Raw genomic sequence first — 21,226 nt, 5'->3', positions numbered from 1 at the left:
ACTTCTTGAATCAGAAAACCTACTAAGATTTCTAAAATCTAAAATCCACCAAGAACTATAAATGAATTCTTTTGCAACATGAAAACGTTAATTTTCATGTTAACGGTCCAGGAATAAAACCTAGTTTCAGAAATATTCTAATGAGCGAAATCCACCAATGGATGAGAAAAGACTGATTGTTAGAAAATATTGGTAGTACCAGTCAGTACTGGAAAATAATCTTTTGTTTTCGTTGTTCCTGTCACCACACAGACCACTTACATCACCAACCCTCACAAAGAATCCAAACAGAAATCAGGCACCAAACTGCCGGGACAATGTGCTGTCCACCTACCACATCAGACAGAACTAAGAGGATACTTCTCAAAGGCATGCGTCCAATACTGAAAAGGAAGAGTTTTAATTACTAGGGATATACATTCTTCACAAGCACTGAAGTTTTGTCTTCCAAATACAGCTTGAAAATTTACTGTGAAGGGGAAAAAAACACACAAGATAACAGTTATCTGTGCAACAGTGCTTTATGATAAGATCTCACAATAGCTAAGTTTTCCTTCTAAAGCCCCGCCAGGGCCACGTGAGTTCAACAACTTCAGCAAGAAAATTCTCATGCAAACTTCAGGGAAATGAACCAGTAGAGTTCTCCAACACTACTTCCCAAACTGTATCTAACTATTAAAGCCATTCTTTGACTTAGTCACATAAAAGAAACAGCCATTTAATTCAGAAACAGATTTCTAGTGCTTTTATATGAAAATGACTGTCCCCATTTTACCTTGAAAATTGTCAAGACTGTAGCATATAATTTGATTATAACTTCTACCTGAGACATTCCGACACGCAGTATTAAATGTGGAAGTTTAACATGAGACTTTTCTCAGTCAGATATGATTTAAGATATTTTAACATATTCTGCTTTAATGTAAAACACTGTATTCTGCCAATAAATTTCAACCAAAATAAAGATTTCCAAAGAACCTTTATGTTTTCATTTCACAACAAAAATAAACACTACTGCAGGACCACACAGCGTATGTGGCCATTAGCAAATCATCCTGCATGGGGGGAGGAAATCCAGTAACTGTGAGTTCCACAAAGTGACTCTGACATTTTAACACAAACCCTTACTGTCTAGAATAATCACTACCACTGTTTTCTTCAGACGGAAAATAAAACAGCAGCAGCTGCAACTCCCCAGAAATAAAATCTGCCTGTAAGTTTTATTCAACTATTACCACTTACATCTCACTTGTAAGTGGAATTAGGATCATTCTGTGGTGGCTGACAATTCTACAACCACACCGAACTTTCTATGAAAGCATCAGTTTCCCAATGTACCTTGACAGTGACCTTACTTTTTCAAGCAGACTAAACTTGCTGAATATGAAGCAATCATCTGTACCTTTACAACTTAAGAAGTCACAGGTTTGGGGGTGTCTGTATCTGTGCCCCTTTGCATCCCTTTTCAAATAAGAAAGGATAGAAGAATACATTTTAGAATATATACAGTAAAGGCAGAAGGACCACAGTCACACAAAAACTTTTGTGTTTTTCACACTCAAACTGAATGGGACAACATTAATTTGCTTGTGGCATTTCTAAATTTAAGGGAGGGACTTAAGAACCTAAACTCAAAAAAATCCCTAATCCGATTTTCTCGAAAGGGCTGAGAGCCCTAAACCACAACCAAAAAAGGGAGCTTATTGAGAAAGTGTGTGTTCCAAATACTGCAGGCAGGATTAGAGCTCACCTTGCAACAGTGTTGAATTATTTTAGAGACTATGACAACCAGCCCAACGGCAGCTTCATTACAACTAAAGTAGTTTGCAGAGTTACAGGATTCTAATGGATAGTTCAAGTGAAAAGGTAATACTCTCTTTGAGCAGCAACTGGTCTCAAAGCACTTTAAAGCTAAGTAGGTTTTTGTTTTTTTTTTTGGGGGGGGGGAGGGGGGGAGGGTCGTTTTTGAACAGCACATGTAGCTCTAGGATAATAGATACATCTATCATAGGAAAACAACACATTAATTGAAAACATTAGCAGCCAAAAGAATTTATAGTTGAAGATTCTTTGCTCTCCTGAGTTTCAAGGCTGCTGAAGAACTTCATTAACAAATCAAAATGTAAGATAAACCCTTCTCTTCCCTTCAAGACATTATTCTAATAATTGTATTGTTATGCTAGAAATACATGCCATGGCTAAACATGGACCAAAGTAATTTCTTTATGACTACTAGAAGGGCAAACATGTGAAACAAAGTCATACCAGATTCAAGATCCCCCAGAATTTATAAAGATAAGTGCTTTAAGTGCTGATCATAAAGAAGTTACAGAGGTGCGGAAGCCTTATGAAGAAGTGGTAAGAAACTTTAATAGTCCTGATCAGGTACATCAATGCAAAGCGTGTGTTTGCAGGATTTGGACTTACAGGAGATGAATGCAACTCCTACGCTACTGGGCTCTTGCTGTATTTGCATTCAAAATTGGGGAGGAGAATGTTTGTAAGGGAGAGCCTTCGCACAGTCACAGCAAAACGTCGTGCTTCCTGCGGCTGTCAGCAGACTGCCCGACCTGCTGTACAGCCTCCAACCCTAAGCAATGCAAATCAGCTTGGGATCGAGCGAAAAGCCCCGCAGCCTTCCCTGGCTCCCCTCTCCCCGGGGGCTCCCCCTGCCCTTCATTCCGCAGCCCACACGCTTCCGAAGCTGGCAGCGCAGCTTTAATCCGGACCAGCACGAAGCGAAGGCTCGAGATGCTCCGGGAAACCAGCTCCTTCCCCACGCAGGCCGGCGGAGGGCAGGGCATTTCTCCCCTAGGGCCGCCAAGCGCCGAGCCCAGCACCACCAGCAGCAAGGGCGAAGCCACCGCGGAGGAGAAACCCCCCTGAGGCTCGGGGCACGGCGCGGCCGGGGCTCACCTGGCAGGTACTCGGCCTCGAAGCGCCGCCTCGTCTCGCTGACCAGCGCCGCCTTGTCCCGGCGCTGCTGAGGGCGAACGACAAAAAGGGGGAGAAAAGAAAGAGAAAGAGAGACAAAGAGGGGGGGGCGTGAGGAGGGCCCGCGGCGCCCCCCAAACCGCCCCCAACGGTCGCCAACCGCCCGCTGTGAGGGAAGGGAGGGGGGGAGGTGTGGGGGGGGGGTAGCGGCGCGAGCCCACTCACGTCAGCCATGCTCCGGGGGGCAGGAAGGAATGGGGAGGGGCGGGGCCGCGCGCCGCGTGACCCCGCGGGAGGGGCGGGGCGACGAGGGGAAAGGGGCGGGGCTTGTGATAGGAGGTCACGCCCCTTCCCGCCCTCCTCCCGTCGTGCCCCGCGCGCGGCGGCGGCGGCGGGAGGTTCGGACGGGTGCGCACCGCCTCCTCCTCTCCCCTCCCTCCCCTCCCTCCCCCCCCCCGCCTTCCGTTAATTCCGTTGGGGCTCCAACGGCCCCGCTGCTGCCTCAGGGATGGCCGCGGGGTCCCCGGGCGGTGGCGGCGGGGCGCACGCCCTGCCCTACGGCGGGCAGGTGCTGGTGCTGTGGCTGGCGGAGGCGGAGCTGCGGCTGAGGAGGACGGCGCTGGGCGGCGGGCGCTTCGGCGGCGGCTCGAGCGGGGCGTTCGGGCTGCGGGGCCGGCGCCGCGACGCCGCCATCGTCTGCTGCGGCTGCGCCGCGCACGCCGCCACGGGGGTGGTGCTGCCCTGCGTGCTGCTGAGGAGGAGGAAGGGGAGCGAGGCCGTCGAGTACCTGCTCCTCGCCGTGCACGGCTCCAACCGCTTCGAGCTCTGCTGTCGGTTCGAGTTGGACTACGAGCTGAAGGAGGACGTCAGGCTGCTCGGCGGCCCCGCGGTGCTGTGGAGGCACGCCGACAGGCTCTTCTACATCTCCCCCGGCACCAGCACGGTGCTGAGCCCGCCCGTTCAACTTTCTTCTGTGGTGTGGGCAGGGGAAATCGAAGGGGAAGGCACTGTAGTCCTAGGGGTGAGAACCGCTCGCCTGCAAGAGGGCGAAGCTGAGGATGGGCTCTCCGCTTCGGACAGAGCCATCTGGGGCACCGAGTTCTTCGGCTACGCCATCGAAGCGCAGAAAATGCTGGCCAGCACGTGCTTCATGCCCCACGCGTACAGCAGAGTGGTGTCCTCTGCCCACGTCTGTAAGAGCGAGATGCTGAAAAAGCAGTTCAGGACATCGGTGGTTGCCGTCACCCACAAGAATCAACTCATCTGGTTCCAAGACGGTCACCCTAAAGGTGTTTGCGAGCTTCCTTATGAGAAGCCGTGGTCAATAAAAACAGCTGTAACCAGTGGCAATCATTTGCTATTTATTGTGTCTTTTGCCTCTGGGAATGTGTGTGTTGTACGGAGTGAGAACTTACAGGTATTTATGGCCTTCAATAGCTCCCTTTTACTATCCTATCTTTTTTTTTTTTTTGTACATATTGTCTTAACTGAAGCTTCTGCAAGTGAAAAGCCTACATGTTCAGGTCCTATAACACTTTTTGGTTGTTATTGATTGTGTTAAAATAACCTGTTTTAAGTATGAGTAATGAAAAACTTTTGTTTATTTCTTACAGACTTGAAAATAAATCCTGGATTCTAGTATTTAATAATGCATTTTTATAAGCCTAGGCCAAAGCTTCTGCTGATAATTAAAAACTTCCATAGAATGAGGATTTAAAGTTATAAGATAGTTACGAATGGGTTTACGTATTTTAGGTTAAAATGATAGTAAATTTGTATCATTTTAAAGCATAACCTTCTTGAAATTGAGAAGCTTTTGAGTCTTACTTACCAGTCACAAAAAAAAACCCACACTGTTTCTAAGACATCATAGAATGGCTTGTGTTAGAAGGGACCACAAAGATCATGTAACTCCAACCTTGCTTTTCTTTCCTGAAGTCAGTAGTTACAAAACTGCTAGAGTTTTGTAATACTCTGTCAAGAAGTCACATAACTCAGGAAATGAAAGTTTCTGGTCCTCAGCATTTTATAGATATTGTTACTGTACAATTTTGGCTTTACATCTCAGTTATCTTTGTTGTGTATAGCTACACATTTTTCTGAGTGTTAAAGGTAGAATATCTGTAAGTGATCTGAAATTATTATGCGTTCTGAATAACTTGCACAGCTTTCAGCTATTCATCTGTTTGACTACACTGAAAAAGTGCAGTCTTTGCCACCTGTGTTCTGGAAAGTGGTCTTCAAAGAGGAGTGGCTAGGCTTTCCCAGTGTTACAGAGGCTCCAAACAATGGATTAAGATCTTGAAATTTATGAAATCACTGTATTCCAGACACTCAGTTAGGGTGCCTCATTCTAAAAAGCAAACTTCATCAAAACAACATCTCACGTACAAGATTTATTCCAATATACGTATTTTGAAACTTCTACTGTAGGTTGCTTCCAAGTGGCAGAAGGTGAAGTCTGTTCTGGTAGATGATTTTGTTGGCTGTGGAACTGACCAACTGTTGCTGCTTTTTAAGGATGACTCCAGTACAGACTTGTTAAGTACATTCAAAATAACGGATTTGGGAAAAGTCAACTATGAAGTAAGTTCAGTTTGCCTTTTCTCAGCTGCACAGTCTGTGCTTACTAAATCAAGAAACCTCAAGAAATTATTAAGATACTGGTACAAAGTGAAATTGGATGTCTGTTGCAAAATGCCCCGAATTTTGAATACAACACTCTCTGAGTCTGAATTGCAATGTAAGTTATCTGAGGAGATTGTTTTGCTTTCTGGACAGCATCAGTATTCTTTCAGGAATTTAAAATAATGTGGTTGAAAATGTTTCAGATGTGCAACAAGTTTGCTACAATGCTTAGCTTTTAGCTAAGAAAATTAAGGTAAATTATCAATTATCTTCTCGTAACTGGGCCTTTTTGTTATGTACTACCAAATACTAATTGCTGTCAGAAGATAAGACTTTTCTTTTAGAATGCATATGGTTACTCTTATGGTGTTCCCTGTCACCCCCCTCCCCTTTATTTTAGTAGGATGTAATAGCCTGTACCTTTCTTTCAGCTTTTTACTTTTTTAACTTATTTTTTTTAGAGTGGTATTAATTACAAAGATGATGTTCCTGCTGCAGAAGGATTGCAAGAGAATGGTTTGCTTACCATCCAAGCTCTTGAAAAAAGATTACAGGTTTGTACTCCATAGTACTCTGTATTTTCTGTATATAGTACTATGTATTTAGTACTCTGTACGTAGTACTCTGTATTTTCTGTGTTCTCTGTATTTTCTGTATTCTCTCCACATTACTTTATCATTACATTACCCAAAGGGTAAGGTTAACGATACTGTTACTGTTTTTATTGGAGAAGTGATTAATGGAGAAAACAATGTTATTTAGTGTCCATTCCTGAACTGGTGGTAGTCTGCTTTAGTTCTCTCAGTTATAAACGCATATGGGTAATCAGAAGGGTCTAATTTTATTTAAAATTTTGAGATAATGCTGAAGCCATTTTTTAAAGGCTTTGTAACAGTCATTTTACTGTTAGATATTGAACAACCAGTTTTATAAAATCTGAGTGGCTACTTATTTTGCTCGGCATTATGTGCTTTGAGCCAGTGTAGTGACAGGTTCCCAAAAGAGTGCCAATGAGCAGCAGCTAATCCTGAAAGAATCAACTTTTCCTTTGTCTATGGACTTCAGTCAAGTCAATTTTGATTTCTGCCCTACTTAGTAACCATGGTTATTTCATCACCTGCTGATGATTTTCTTCCAGTTATTAGCAGCTTTCTTAGGCTAATATTGCAAAGTAGAATGATTGAAGTTAAAATGCATCCTTTTAATTAGCTTCATTTATAAAACAAGCTGGGGGAAACTTGCTAGAGTATAAGTAATGATGGGAATATATTGTTGGCTGCTAGTGAAACATGAAAATGCAACTTTCTAACTTTCATCCTGCTAGTAAACCTCCAGCGTGCTCTCCAATATGTTCTTTTTCAGTACTGTGTGTAGTTACCTTGGTCTAAGGTAGATGGCTAGCAATTGACCAAATAGGAAAATTAAAAACAACAGCAAAACCCAGAAACTTAAGGAGATAGTATAAATCTCAAAGAGAGCCAATGATGTAAGAATGTTGTTAGTTTGCTGAGAATGCTTTAAGTATGACATAGAAGGTAATTATTCTGTTCATTTGAGAACTAGTGAAAACCAGTGTTGTGGCAGATCTCCAGCCCTTAAAAATTTGTTGAGTTGACTGCAAAAAAAAAAATTTGCAAGTTGACTGGGAAAAATTTAGGACTCAAATAAAAGAAGGAATCTGATCCATTATGGAAAGACTGAAAAAGGAGATTTTTCTATTTTTTAATGACAGAAGAGATGTTTGAAGTTGTGTCATTCAAAAGATAATAACTGTTTCTTGGAAAACACTGAAAAATGGATTTGTCTTTCCTGGAAGGCAGAAGAAAGTATTTTGATTAATTCCAAAGACCTCAGGAGGTCCGTTCCAACCCTAGATTTTCACAGCTATTTGCTTTGTGCATTAGAGGCTTATTGGCTTTCACATAAAAAAAAGTGCATATTTCCTTCACAATACACTACTTTCTCTTTTTAGACTCTTTTGGTAGTCAAATATTTTAAAATTGAATTATTTGTTCCTATAGTCTGTCCTTACTTAGTAAGCTACTTTCTCCCTCTGCCAGACAGACATTAGTTTTCCCTCTTGTTTGTTGATCCTTCCAGTTTGGTCATGAAGATGTCTGCCCTGCCACTGACTGCAAAATGTTTTATGTAACTTGTCTTTTGACATTGTTCTTTTTAAATACCAGCTGGTTTTCTGTTTTACATCTTGGTGGATCTGTGCTAGGATCAAATGAATACTCTGTTTTGCACATTCTAATGGCTCTGGTAGAAGCAAGCCACTGGCTGAAGTTCTCATGTTATCATCTGCTGATACAGTCCTTCTGACAGAGACACAGAATCAGTCATAAATATATATATTTTTAAGTAGTAGATTTCTAATTTCCAAAACCACGTGCTAGCACAAGCACTACAGGCAAATCAAAAATCCTCTTATGTTTTAATGCTGTAAATCTTTGCCATTGCCATGGTGATGAATTTGGACGTAGGTGCCTTGGTGTTGCTTCCCTGTTGAGATCTCTGCTGTTTTGTGTGTTTCCCTGAATAGTAAAGTGCTGTTGCTGCTTTGTTGCAATCTGATTTATTACTGAATTTCAGGGATGGTTGTTTGATACAATAGTGCATGGATCCTGCTTAGCTTGGAAATGTGCAAAAGTTATTTAGCCTTGGAGTGGGGGCTCTAATACTCATCATCAAAATTTGGGTCCTGTAGAATTTTGCAATCTAATCATGCTTTGACAGTCTCTGTGCTATCTCCTATGTTAGGACAAAGTGAAATAGCAAATGCAGCCCTTTCTCATACCTCTGTTTTTACCCCTAAATATTCTACACTCGCATAGCTGTTTTCTAGCCACGTGAAAACTTTGGCAGGACTAAGTTGAGCTCCACTCCATAGGAATAGGCTGCATTTAAGTTATGCACAGTAATACGTGTAAGCTGCATTTTGCAGATGGTAAAACTGAAAAATCTGGAAGTGTATTTTTGGAACTGTTCTAAGTTTCTCATGCATTCATTCTTCCTTCATTCTTCCTTAACATTCATTACAGTATCTTCTGAAGAAAACTTCCTTTGGCAGAGTAGTGCAGCTACACTACAACAGCCACAGTTACAGGGTTTCTGATGATTTTAGTTGGCTGTTCTGGCAGGAGTGCTGGCCTGTTCTATATCCAGCTACTAAACAATTTTGTAAGGATTATAATGCCATGTTCTTTTGACTGTGATAAAATTGCTTCCTTCAACTCGGCTTGCCTGTTTCAGGGCAGGGTTGGTGTTTTTTTTTTGTTGTTGTTGTTTGTTTTTGTTTTTCTCACATCCTTCTGATTTATTGGATTGCTACAATGTCTAATTGTTTCTGTTCCCGTCCTAGTAATGTTGATTCAGTAGTGGGTGGGAAGTATTCAAGAAATGTTATGTACAACTAATTTTTATTACTGTGTTTTATTACTGTGTTTAGTCTGAACTTTCAGTAGTTATTCTTCTATCTTTGCTGTAAATCAACCCTTTTTTCAGTTTGTTTTTTCATAATGGATTTTAGTCACTAGAAAACCACAGAGCCTGTTACTTACTATAGCAGCAGCTTCAGATTCTAGGCCTCTGAATTAGGTTTCCCTTTGGCTTTGTCGACTTTTTCTGTTTCACCTTTACTTTTCACAGTATTTTAAGTCTTATCATGAATCTTCCTTTTCATTCTCTGCCCTTTGCAAAAAGGCCACAGTTCTTGGTAGCTTTAGCTTTATTTATTTATTTAATTATCAATATTGTAATAATTATCAATATTTATTTATAATATTTATCAATAATTATCAATAATTATCAGTATTTAATTGCAGCGTGTCAAAGCACTGGCTGTTTTACTTGACACTAAGTCTCTGCCTTAATTTGTTTTGTTTCAGACAGTGATTCATCTGTTCTGCTGTTTATGCTGGATTTTCTCTTAGCTCTGTTGTATTCAACTCTGTACTGCAATGGTTTTATGTTGGTATTTATCTTCTGTTTTAAAGTGATGCACTCTTATTTTCTCAGTTCCACAGCGCAAAGGTTGTGGCTTCTGCTGACACTTGTTGGTCAGCACATCTTGGGGTATGAGACAAAGAATGTGCATTTCCCTTCTTGCAGAGACAACAGTAGCCACATGTTAGTCTAGGTTTGCCATGTGATAAATTTCAGTTCTCATTCCTGTTGCTTTGTGAGGGGAAGAAGCACTTGCAAAAGTTAGATGGGTCAGCAAGCATAGATGAGTGAATCTTTAGCCATTATGACTTTTAGTCTGTGCTTTCCTGTTTGTTTTCTGTACCTCAGTTGCTCACTCAGGAGTTACTCACCAGTGGGACCAAGTAATGTAAGGTATTCTGATAACTGCAATTAGGAAGAGATCGTAGAAACATCTTTCTTCTTAACTTTTCCTTTTCTTTCCCCACCCTAAATCTGGCATTGGAGTATTTTGTGGAATGCGGTACTTTGGACACATGGTTTGATAGGTGGTGAATCATTTTGTTTTATGATGGGTACTACTTGCTCTAAATGCTCTTTGCTGTTGCAGCTTGAGCAAATGGCATCATTTCTGTTACTTGAAGTGCTTTCTATTCAGTCTTGCCAGTTGGTGATGACTTATCTTGATGTCTTTCTATTTCTTTATTAATTTAGAGGCTGTTTTTCAGTTCTAATGATAAGCTTTGTTCTCACGTCTTTTGCAGACTTCTTGGGATCTTGTCTTCCAGAGGACAGTTTTGAGGAGTTTTCTTAAACTTAAAATCTGGAGCTGGCATGCTTTTTTTTTTTTTAAGCTGAGAATTAGCCTACATATTTGTCTGTAAAACTGTCGACTCCTCAATATATTTACTTGAATAATAATCACTACAAGTCCTAATAAAAAATCAAAATTGATGTCGTTACAAAAGTAGGAGCAATAATGAAGGAGATTACCTACCTAATTTGAGAATATTTACTTTAGAAGTTTAAGTTCAGATCAAGCTTTAATTTTAAGAGGCCAGGACTCTTAGATTCATATTTTGGCAGCAGAGTAACCTGACCCGGACAACTTTTAGAAGCTCTTTTTGAGGAACAAAAGGTCGTGATGCTTGCTTAAAATGGAAAGCTAAAGGATATCTTGGTAACTTCAATAACAGTTCTTACTTGCTGTAGACTAAAGCCAAAGTCTGATAATCATTTTTATCTTTTACAGGCTGGTCTTTCTTCTGTTCGAGAGCTCCAGCAGCATTTAGGCCTCAAAAAGAGGGTTCTTATTGAATCATGCAGAGCATTAATAGACCTTGTTGAAGAAAGAAGCCATATTCTACCAACTGCAAAAAAGGTAAAAAGCAGAGGAGAGCACAGACCACTTCTGAGTTCTGCTGAGCCATTTGTACAGGGTGCTTCCCTCAACCACTTGTTACTTTTATCAGTAGGGATTGCCACTATCAAAACTCACTAATTTGCTCTAAGTAAAGTCTGGTTCATTCTCTTAACCTGTCAGTGTATGTAGAAAAGAGTAAATTTAATTGATTTTCCTTGAAATTGATTCACACAGTACCTCCTGACTAGGTTGGATGGAGGTGTAAACTCTAACAAAGAGTTAGTGACAAACAGCAGGGGGAGCGTACAGTCCTAATTGGCACAGTTGCCTAGATAACATGTTAGATCATGGACAGTTATTTGATATGAAAAATTAGCTGTGATAGATTTGTGTAAGCAAAATTGATTTTGTAACAGGGGCAGAGTGAATTGAAGCTAAAAAGGTGATGGGGTTTATTCAAATGTTATTTTAGTATGTTTCTTTAAATAAACATCTTAACTTACCTGAAATACACTTGATATTTCAGTTAATGTTGTTGTCCCCTTCAGGTCCCCTTCAGCCAGGTTTAGATGGCAAATTTTAAGCAATTAATGCAATAATATAATATAACTTCTAATACCTTAAGTCTTCTCAGGATAATTAGTTATATTACAGTACAAGATTTATACTCATGCTGCTTAGGAGAGAATGAGTTGCTTTTGTCATGACAGCTTGTGTTTTAAGAAAAGGTGATTATATATTTTAAATCTATTCTAGAGAACAAACTAGTTTATATAGATTTCATTTTATGTATCTTAAAAGCACTTCCAGGGATCACTTCTGGCAAAACACTAAAAAATGCAATATGAAAAGAACAAGTATATGCACTTAATTTATCTAAACAAACATTTTTCTATAAGGAAGGTCTTGTCTCTCTCTGGGATGATGTAGAAAATCCTCCTCATTCTCTTAGTAAAGAGGCATCATCAACATCTAAAGTTCCGGACCACTTCGTAGAGAAATTGTGGCAGCGTGTTGTGGGTGAAAGCTTGGTAGTTGGAGTAAAACTAACTGAATCGTTTTCCTTGTAAGTATATGAAACTAATAATTTTGTTCTTTAGTTTTATAGAAATTGAGACTACAAGTTAAGCCCCGCAGTAGCAAGAGTGGATTTTTGAGATTTGACTTTTCTCATTGTGTGTATAAATTGTTTCATGTGTGTGTCTTGCCAGTGTTGTTGCTGCAGCTTGTCTCTCTCTAGCACTGTGCAAAAAATGCGTTATATAGCCAAAAATTAGCTGCATCAATATAACTACATCGTTACTGGAGACTTTTTATAACAGCTTTCTTTGACAACAATTATGGTTCTCTATAGTTCCTATTAGCATAAGTAAGGTATACTGATGTCAGCAAGTAGTGTAAATTTAGTTCTGTCCTAGCTATAACATGCCTGCTGCCTTAGTGTTAATATCTTGCCATTCCTAGAATGCGATTTGCTTAAAAAGAAGTGCAGAAGAAAACATCTTAAATTCTCTGATCAACTTAATAGTGTTCAGCGATGCTAAAGTCAATATCCAATCAAATAAAGTATTTGCTAAGCCAATTTATTATGTAAATTACATGGAACAAAGACGCATTCAATACTTAAAGTTTCAAAACTGTTTGTTTATTCTTATTGTTGTTATAATGATTTGTTTATTTTGTACATTATGATTGCTTAGTTCTGGTAGTAATTACTGCTGATGTCATTTCCCTCTTAGATGGAGGGAGATAATTTGGAGCATACTTTTTGAAAAAGCAGGATTACATTAAACAAACTTATGCTGGTGGAGACAGAACTTGCCTTTTGACCTATATTCCCACATGCTGTGTAGCTGAGACTGTGTTAGGGTAAGCTTAAAGAGTGTTGATGCCACTGAAAATAATTCCGGTGGCTGTGAGGGAGCTGACCTATTAGGCCCTTTGGCTGCTCTGTTGGAGCTGTGGGTATATTATTGCTCAACTGCCAGGTTGCTATAACTTTACAGGAAAGTTGATCTTGTCTTCTTGACGGCCTATTAAGAGCCACTGAGGCAAGAGATTGCTTTTGCCTTTCCAGTGCTTATTCTTTTAGCTTTGATGACAATTTGGTTTTGAAATTGAAATACCTAATTCCTGTATAGCTTCAGAAGCCTTCAAGATTTGTAACTGTTCTTTAAAAATCAGCAGCAATATTGCCCTATCCCCCATTTTTACAGCTGAGAAAAGATCTGTGAAGATCTTCTGAGATCATTTGTCAAAGGTTACCTGGTAGGCTAGCAGCAGAATCTAGGTCTTCTGGTCTCCAGTTCAATACTCTATACAACAACCTGTGGTTCCAGGTAAAAGGGCTTTCCTTCTTTCTACCCCAAAGCTGCAAGTCTTTACTGATTATTTTTTGGGCTTCCTACTAATGCAAGATTATAGTGATATTTTAGATTGCACTGTAAGGTGGTGATACTTCTCTGTGAAGAAAATTAGACATTTATAAGACTTTCAGGTGTCAGTGACATCTTGAGACTGAGTTGATTGACAGAAAAAAATAATCTTCATTAAGAGAAGATCAGAAACAGTACTATTAGGATTTCATGGAAGAACCCTGTGTTGAATGAACAAAGCACTTCATACATTTCAGGAAATTACTGAATGTTTAAGGAAATGGTATTTTAAATCTTTTATTTTACTCTCTACAAGCACTTTTGTTTGAATACCTAAAAAGCAATATAAAATACTAGAATAGCTTTTAGTTAAACCTCAAAGACAGTAGAGTTGATATTTTCTGAATTTATCATTAAAAGATTTGGGTTTTAAAAATAGATTACAAATGCTTAGAGTATCTGCAATAGTTATGTAGAATTTTCAACATATTCTGGGGGAATGAAATGCCCAAATTACTTGAGTTAGACGCATCGAACTCCTAGAAGCTCTTAATACCAAGCTTAGATGAAACAGTCATTCAAAATATACTCTTTGTGTGTTCTCTGAATTAATTTGGAATGATATTGGAGTTTCGTAGTCTTACAAGTCTGTATATGTCTGAAAAGTTTTGGTTATTTCTCAGAGGCGAAATGCATTCTGTGCGTGCAGTCATCTTACATGGATTTTTACAGGTCACTGAGTGATGTCAGTTTATCTTTAGTGGTGGATCAAGACTTCTCTTCAATTTCTCCAATTATTGAGTGTCGGAATAAAATCATTAAGCTGAACAAAGCCTTCTCAGCATTATCTGTTTCCTCGTGTCAAATTGAGCCTCCACCGAAAAAGATGAAATTGGACTTGCATAGCAAGAATGATCTGAAAAAACAGGTTCATAAGAAATGTTCAAAGATTAATCTGGAAGGAGCGAAGACAGTCACTGCTGTTACCAGCCTTTCACCCTTATTGGCATTTCATTGTGTATGTTGTGTAGTTCTACTACATGCAAAGAAACAAAAACATCAGAATGATGGTTTACAGAAGAGCAAAAAGATCACTTTACTCTGTGGGAAAGTTTTATTAAGTCTGGAAGATATCTCAGATGGAAAATACTCAGTAAAGATGCTAAGGGATAATAGTTACTGTACAGGTAAATGGCTTGATATGATTTGGATTCATAAATACGTGGTTGATTCTTCTGTTTATTCTAGATGAGGCTAAGTTTTCAGGGTGTAATTATGTCTCTCTCTTTGAATGCAAACTGCAGAGATTTTTTCAATTTAGAAATGGGTGAAATACAAGGCAGAAGAAACTTTTCAAAATGGAAAAAAGCATTGCTGTAAGGTTTTGTGATAGCATTGGTGCTGAAGCGCATCTGGAAAGGTTAACTTTAAAGATAAGTCTGAACATGGAAAGCTGCATCCTGCTTTTTTTCATCTAAGATATTTAGTATTGATTAGACACGCTTTTCTGACTTAGTATTACTATTTTCCAAATAATACCAAAGTAATTGAAGCTTTTCCTCATCTTCACATCTTTTTTTTTCTTTTTTTTTTTTTTATTTCAAAGTTCCTAATTCAACTGGTTTTGAACTGGGCTTTTACTAATGTAGTGAAATGTCTTTCTGATCATTTTCAAAGAATTTCAATTTCTTCCTTTAATGCTATATCATCAGCTAACACCAGTGTGTTAGCCTCCAATAGGAGGCTATTAATAGTATTCGTTTGGCAAGGTGATGCTTCTCTTTAGAGCTCTTTTTTTTTTTTTTTTTTTTTTATACAGATGATACTGTTAATCAGGTAACCATTTTGTTTGACAGAAGTACGTATAAGAATTTAGGTGAGAAGAAAATTTCCAGAGAACACTTGAATGCAGGTGCAGATTCTTCAAGTAACACTAGGAGTGTGAAGCAAAAATCTATTCACATTTACTGCGTGCAACCTGATCAAAATATTTAGGTCAAATATCTTTTTACTGTATTTTCTTGCAGGTTCCATGGAAGACATACTCGCTGTCCTTGCAGCATCTATGAGATTTTCCTTTCAGATTCAGTCTTCTGACTTCACACTAACTTCAGTAAATTCATGGTTACTTGGAGAAATGGAGTGCACACCATTTAAAGAATGCCATGACTATATGTTCTGTCATAAAGCAGGAAATGTATACAGTACAGTTTTTAACTGGACCCTGAAAAGTCCATTTGAAGGAGTTCTAACGCTATTTTGCAGGTAAAATTGGTCAAAAAGTGTGGAATATATTTATCTAACATATACGCTTTAGATCATCTTTATATTGTTTCCTACAGCTGCATAGAACTATTTTCATATCAGAACTATGTCAGAGCATGAGTTGTAACATTTAATTTTGTCTTTGGCAGTACATTGGATTCCAAATATTCTAGTCTCCTTTAATATGTGCTTGGTACTATTTTGTTCTTTTCAGCCAATCATAATTTTATATTCATTATTCTTATTAGAGTAATATGAACATATGCTGATAATATTTGTGTTTTGTTTTTTTTTTTTTAAAAGAAAATTTTTAAGAGAATTTTAAAAAACAATTGAATTTGAACTACAAATAAAAATGCCTTTCTGATCAGTGTGGGAAACCTAGCTATTTGCGGATGCTTGTGGATGCTTTTTGTTTGTCTTTCGTTCTGAAACAATTTTTTTTTTATTTTTTTTTTATCAAAAGACATCTGCAGAGCTCATCTGGCCAAATACAGGAAATAAGAATATTTTGAAAAACTCTGCATTCCTCTTAGAATGTGTGTCAGTCTGTCACTGCATCGTATACACTATACTGGTGTCTAAGGGAGTCAGTTCCCTGATGTACACCAACACTATTTTATCCGGGATCCTTACTAATTTTGAATATCTGAATTGAAGTGTAACACTTTCTTACCAGTGACCATTCCAAAAAGACAAGTAGTGAGCCACCAAATAGCTGTGCAGTACATATCTACTGATAGTAACAACCTATGAATATAACTGACTTTTTTTTTTTTTGCCTTTGCATGCAGACCAGGAAGCATATTTCTTTGTGTTATCCCATGTGGCCCTTACATACAATGAAATACTTCTCAAAGAAAGAAGAGATGCTCATGTAACTGCATGTATTTTAATGTAGATTATTTATATTGCTGAACAAACTTTTTTTTGTGTACATTGGCTAAGTGCACTCCATTAGACAGTCCTTGCTTATGGTTGTGTATGCTGTATACACAGTACTTAAAACCATAATCATCTTAAGTTTTTTCCCTGGTTGATTTAAAGTAGCGTTACTGTAGTTGCCACTACTGAATTTTGAACATACAAGGTAGATTAATTACAATACTCTTATTTTACAGAAGTCTGACAGTCTTGTTCCAGTGCCTTCATAGCCTCACTAAAGTTCTCCCACCAAGTTGTGATGTAAAACTCCTGAAATCTGGAAGCAAAGATGTACTTACTGAGCAGTTAGCGCTGGCTTTGGAAAAAGAAATGCTCACCTCACGGACTTCTCTCTCCTCAAAAGAAAGTAAAGCTGAAAACAGTTTGACAAGGCAGAATGAGCCTGGCAAAAAAATCAGTGATGCTCCTGTGGCTTCTTTACTGGACAGTGAGGACAAAGTTCAGCAATTCAGAATGAAGCTTCAGAATGAACGGGAAGAGAGTGTGCTAAATATGAATCAAACAATGAATGGTGCCCTTTACCAGGAAATGGCTTTGAAACTAGCAGAAGCTCAGCTCAGTTCTGATATGATTGTGTGGAGACTGAACAAGTCCTAGAAACTATTTATTTTGAACAAAATTTTAATTAAAAATATAGAATTAAATATTTATATTTTCATAGATACTTATTCATATTTTTAATCTCTAGAAATAACTATAGAATAACTAATTTGGTTGGTGACTTCTACTTCAGCAAAAAAGAGTATTCAAGAGTCATTTTGTTACAGATTTCTAAAATACATTAAGGTATTTTCTAATAAATGCTATTTCAAAGTTGTAATTCTCGATCTTGAAATACGTTAGAAAAAAATAGCAAGCAAGTACTGTTCAAATGTTCAAAATAACCCTATTAAATTTATAAGTGACTGCTTACACAGACAAAGCTAAACTTTTTAGAAATCTTAAGACTAATCTAAAGTTAGATCTAAGTTAAGCAAAAAATTTTAATTCATAATTTAAGTATGGGGTTTGACAAATTCAAAACAGCAACAGCCTATTTTTAATGATAGATCCAGTATCTTAAATAACTTAGATGTAGTGATAGCTCTTAAAGAAGAAAGCTCTTGACCATACCTTGCAGACCAATTTTTCAAGAGGCCGCCATTAGATCTGAGACAGTTTGGAGAACTTATTTGAGCTGGAGAAACTAGATCAGGCAGACTACAACATTTCAAGTATTCCTGAACATTCACCCTGTAATAAAATGCTTTTAGATTTGAGAGGTCCATCCCCATCTATAAGTCTGTCATAGCACTAATTTGGTTGGTAAATCGTAGATGAAACTCTGTCCTTCCTTGGACCTTAGTCAGGTTCAAAGACATAAGATTTGTTTGCTCATTCCCTCAGTTGTAAATGATTATCTGCTGATACTAGCTGCTTAGTGGTTTTGTCTTATCTTGAACATTTTAAGTAATAAACAACTCCTTGCCAATGGAGTTGCTTCTCGTTTGAAGATCATAGAATCATTAAGGTAGGAAAAGACCTCCAAGATCCAACCATTCCCCTACCACCAATGTCATCCACTAAACCATGTCCCTAAGCACCACGTCCAACCTTTCCTTAAACACCCCCAGAGACTGTGATGCCACTGCTTCCCTGGGTAACCTGTTCTAATGCCTGGCTATTCTTTCTGAGAAGAAATGTCTCCTGATTTCCAACCTAAACCTCCCCTGGCACAACTTGAGGCCATTCCCTCTAGTCCTACCACTAGTTACCTGTGAGAAGAGGCTGACCCCCAGTTCCTCACACCTTCCTTTCAAGTAGTTGTAGGGAGCAACGAGGTCTCCCTGAGCCTCCTCTTCTCCAGACCAAACAATCCCAGTTCCCTCAGCCGTTCCTCACAGGACTTGTGCTCCAGGCCCTTCACCAGCTTCGTAGCCCTGCTCTGGACATGCTCTAGGGCCTCAATGCCCTCCTTGTAGTGAGGGACCCAAAGCTGAACACAGTACTTGAGGTGCAATCTATAGCATCTGTGCATCCCAGAAGAGAGCTGCCTGTGATCTTGCAGGTAATACTTGCTGTGACAGTTCTTATCAATTTTTTTTTTTTGTAGTTTTGTAAGTGGCAAAAAGCTTTGAAAATCATAAATGATAATTTTTGCTTCCTTTTTCTGTGCCTTATGCAAGCAAAACAAAGCAAAACTTGTGTTTGTCACCATTTTTCTAAAGTTGTCAAGACTTTGCTTTTCAGTTCTCCTGTAAACAAAGTTTTAATAGTTAAGAACTTCAGCACGCACTCTGACAGTAAGAGTTAGGTGGGAAGAATGAAAGATTTATTAACCTAAAAGAACATTTCAGAAGAATACTGTATCATTTTTACATTAGAAAGTTCTATGTATGTTCTCTAGAAGCATTAGAGATGCCAAGAATTTGTTTTCAAATGGTGATGTTTTTCAGTGCAAAATGTCATCTCATACTGGCAACCAGAGTTCAAGTAGTGCACATCCAAAGATGTGCAAAACACTGGATAGAAAACCAGTAAATAAGAAAACACTTTTGTGTTTCCAAGGTTCAATTTTGTTTAGTGAGGTAGTTTCCCCTCTGTGACACTGTGACAAGTAATGAATGTCTTTATTTTAGGATACAGACAAAGAAAATTTTCATGAAGTTGTCAAGAATGCCTTAAGAACAGATACTCTGTATTACTGGGTGAGAAGGAAATACTAAAACCACCCACAGAGAGAAAAAGCCCTTGTTGTTAAGCCACAATTCTGTTCAGCCCACAGTCAAAGCTAAGAGCTCATTGTCAGGGCTTGGCTATCTGTTGTCACTGGAATTCCCAGAAGAAAATATCTAATTATAAGCACTTAAAAAAAAAAAAAAAAAAAAAAAAAAAAGCAACCTTGTGGTTTACAGTTAAAGAAGATGCCTCGGTAAACCAGCTGAGCAGGAACTTTCAGAGCAACAAAGTTATTATTCGTCACAAGGTACTTGAAGGAGGTTATGCAAAGCAGTGGAAATAGTCCAGTAATTGCTTTTTGTTGTAGCAGCATGGTGTCATGCAGTAACTAACCTTAGCATGTGTGTCTCTGGATCTAAAATGAAACCTCCATCTGTATTCTTATCAATCCCTTTGCTGAACTAGTACAGTTGACCAAATAAAGAGAAGCTTCTAAAAGACAGAAGTTGCCAGTTTCAACTCCATGAAATTGTTACCTATTATTTAGGTAACTTTAGGTAACTTACCTATTTTATATACCGAAAAGCAGCAGTGAAATCACATAATTATGTGGCTCTCCCTTAGAGTAGAACAGCTCATATAACAACATGTTTCTACTACAGAGCTCTTCCGGAGGCATGAATGCTTAGTTTGCAGGTCCTCAGGTGAGGTCATTATAAGCTTTCCTAAGACCTCTGACGCTCCTGAGAGTAGGTTCCCAAGTGACTGGTAATGCGTGAGGATATTGCACAATTTTTGTTGGTAGTAAGTGATGCAATTGGTAGATGCACTGTATACATGTGGGAGATTCTTTGATGTGGCAAAATGCTTCGAAGGTTTCTGCTGGTATATTTTCTGGGCCAGGAATCATGCAGAAAATGGAGCTGCTCTGAACAGAGGTGGTTTTCTTTAAGCAAGTCTTTTGAGAAAGGAAATTGGTTGATGGTAGCAGCCGTCCTTGTTAGGTGGGGATTGGTATTGCCAAGAAATACCTGATGAAATATTTGGATGCCCGATTCTGTAAATTTGCTTTTCCCTAACAGTGGATCAGGTTGGTGAAGATGCAGATCACAACCAACAGAACACTTTTTGTTAATAAAACTCTTGCCAATAGTAGGTAACTTCACACAACACATTCACTTATTTGTAATTACTCAGTAGGAGCAAATCCTGGGAGGCCGATCCCAACCCCTCAGAGCTCTGACTTCCAGGCCAGTAGTTCAGAGAATTCCTTGAAGGGTCCTTTGCTTTATCAGGTGCATACATATAACCCTGCAATGTTTTTGCCTCCATATAGCAACTGCTACCTGCTTGTACATGGTCCAAATTATGCAAGTTGATACAAGAGTGGGTGGTAGTCAAATGATAGAGCCAACTTGTCTTGACCCCAAAGAGTCAATAAAATGTAGTTTTTAATTTCTGAAAACCAGCAAACATCAGTGACTTCTGGCAGACAGCTATAGTTTTCTGGCCAGTAACATGTAGATACGTACCTTCCAATGGCTCTACTACCAGCTGTTTGAAAAAACTTGGCTGTAAGAGAGAAGCCTGGTAAAAGAAGTATGAGTTGTCATGCCTAAATGCACTCTTACATCTGTCTTAACACTTTTAAAGTCTGCATGATTTAAGACTGTAAGATGAGGCATTGTTTCAAAGGACTGTTTTTCCAGCCAAGATGGTATAATAAATAAATTTAGTTGTTTTAGTGATTTTCTCTGTTGTTTTCAGGCCTCTCAGACAGGGGAAACCTGTCTGCATTAAAGCATTCTCTGTTGGATGGCCATATTTCTTTTTCAAGTACGTGTACGTATGTATTTATACATTTCAGATCAACCAAAAGGCTGCTGGATTATTCACGGTAGTAACAGCTAAGCCTTCTCTCTCAGCTACTAATTAATTGTTTTCCCATAGCTTTTGATAATTTGGGAACTGTGACAGTCTTGTGACTGTTTTGAATCGTGCTGACTGTGCTAAGATGACAAAATAATAATGCTAACATGTTTATCCATGACTGAGTTACTCATTAAATACTATTAACAAAGATGACAGGGTCAGCAAAAGGAATATCCAGATAATGGTAAGGTTTTTTTTC

The 21,226-nt window shown here is 38.7% G+C and overlaps 2 protein-coding genes across 2 annotated transcripts in view; one reads left to right on the top strand and one right to left on the bottom strand.

Moving 5' to 3' along the window:
• MOSPD2 (motile sperm domain containing 2) overlaps window positions 1-3,201 on the bottom strand; it is a 34,659-nt gene extending 31,458 nt beyond the window's left edge. Inside the window, exons 1-2 of the mRNA XM_082768786.1 lie at window positions 3,160-3,201; window positions 2,917-2,980 (exon numbers count right to left, since the gene is read on the bottom strand). Of these exons, the coding sequence (XP_082624912.1) occupies window positions 2,917-2,980; window positions 3,160-3,168 (73 nt within the window). The 5' untranslated portion in view covers window positions 3,169-3,201. The remainder of the gene's footprint in view (window positions 1-2,916; window positions 2,981-3,159) is intronic.
• Window positions 3,202-3,442: 241 nt separating this feature from the next.
• Window positions 3,443-17,124, top strand: FANCB (FA complementation group B; the record flags this gene model as incomplete). Its single annotated transcript, XM_082784737.1, has 8 exons — window positions 3,443-4,351; window positions 5,368-5,520; window positions 6,024-6,116; window positions 10,742-10,870; window positions 11,752-11,918; window positions 13,960-14,414; window positions 15,255-15,492; window positions 16,614-17,124. 8 exons carry the CDS (start codon window positions 3,443-3,445, stop codon window positions 17,032-17,034), a joined length of 2,565 nt encoding a protein of 854 aa, XP_082640863.1. The 3' UTR covers window positions 17,035-17,124.
• Window positions 17,125-21,226: the final 4,102 nt, after the last annotated feature.

The sequence above is a fragment of the Aythya marila genome (assembly GCF_965140915.1).
Source record: "Aythya marila genome assembly, chromosome: 1".
NCBI lineage: Eukaryota > Metazoa > Chordata > Aves > Anseriformes > Anatidae > Aythya > Aythya marila.
Note: the sequence above shows the minus strand (reverse complement) of the source record. Positions and strands in the feature narration are given on the sequence as shown.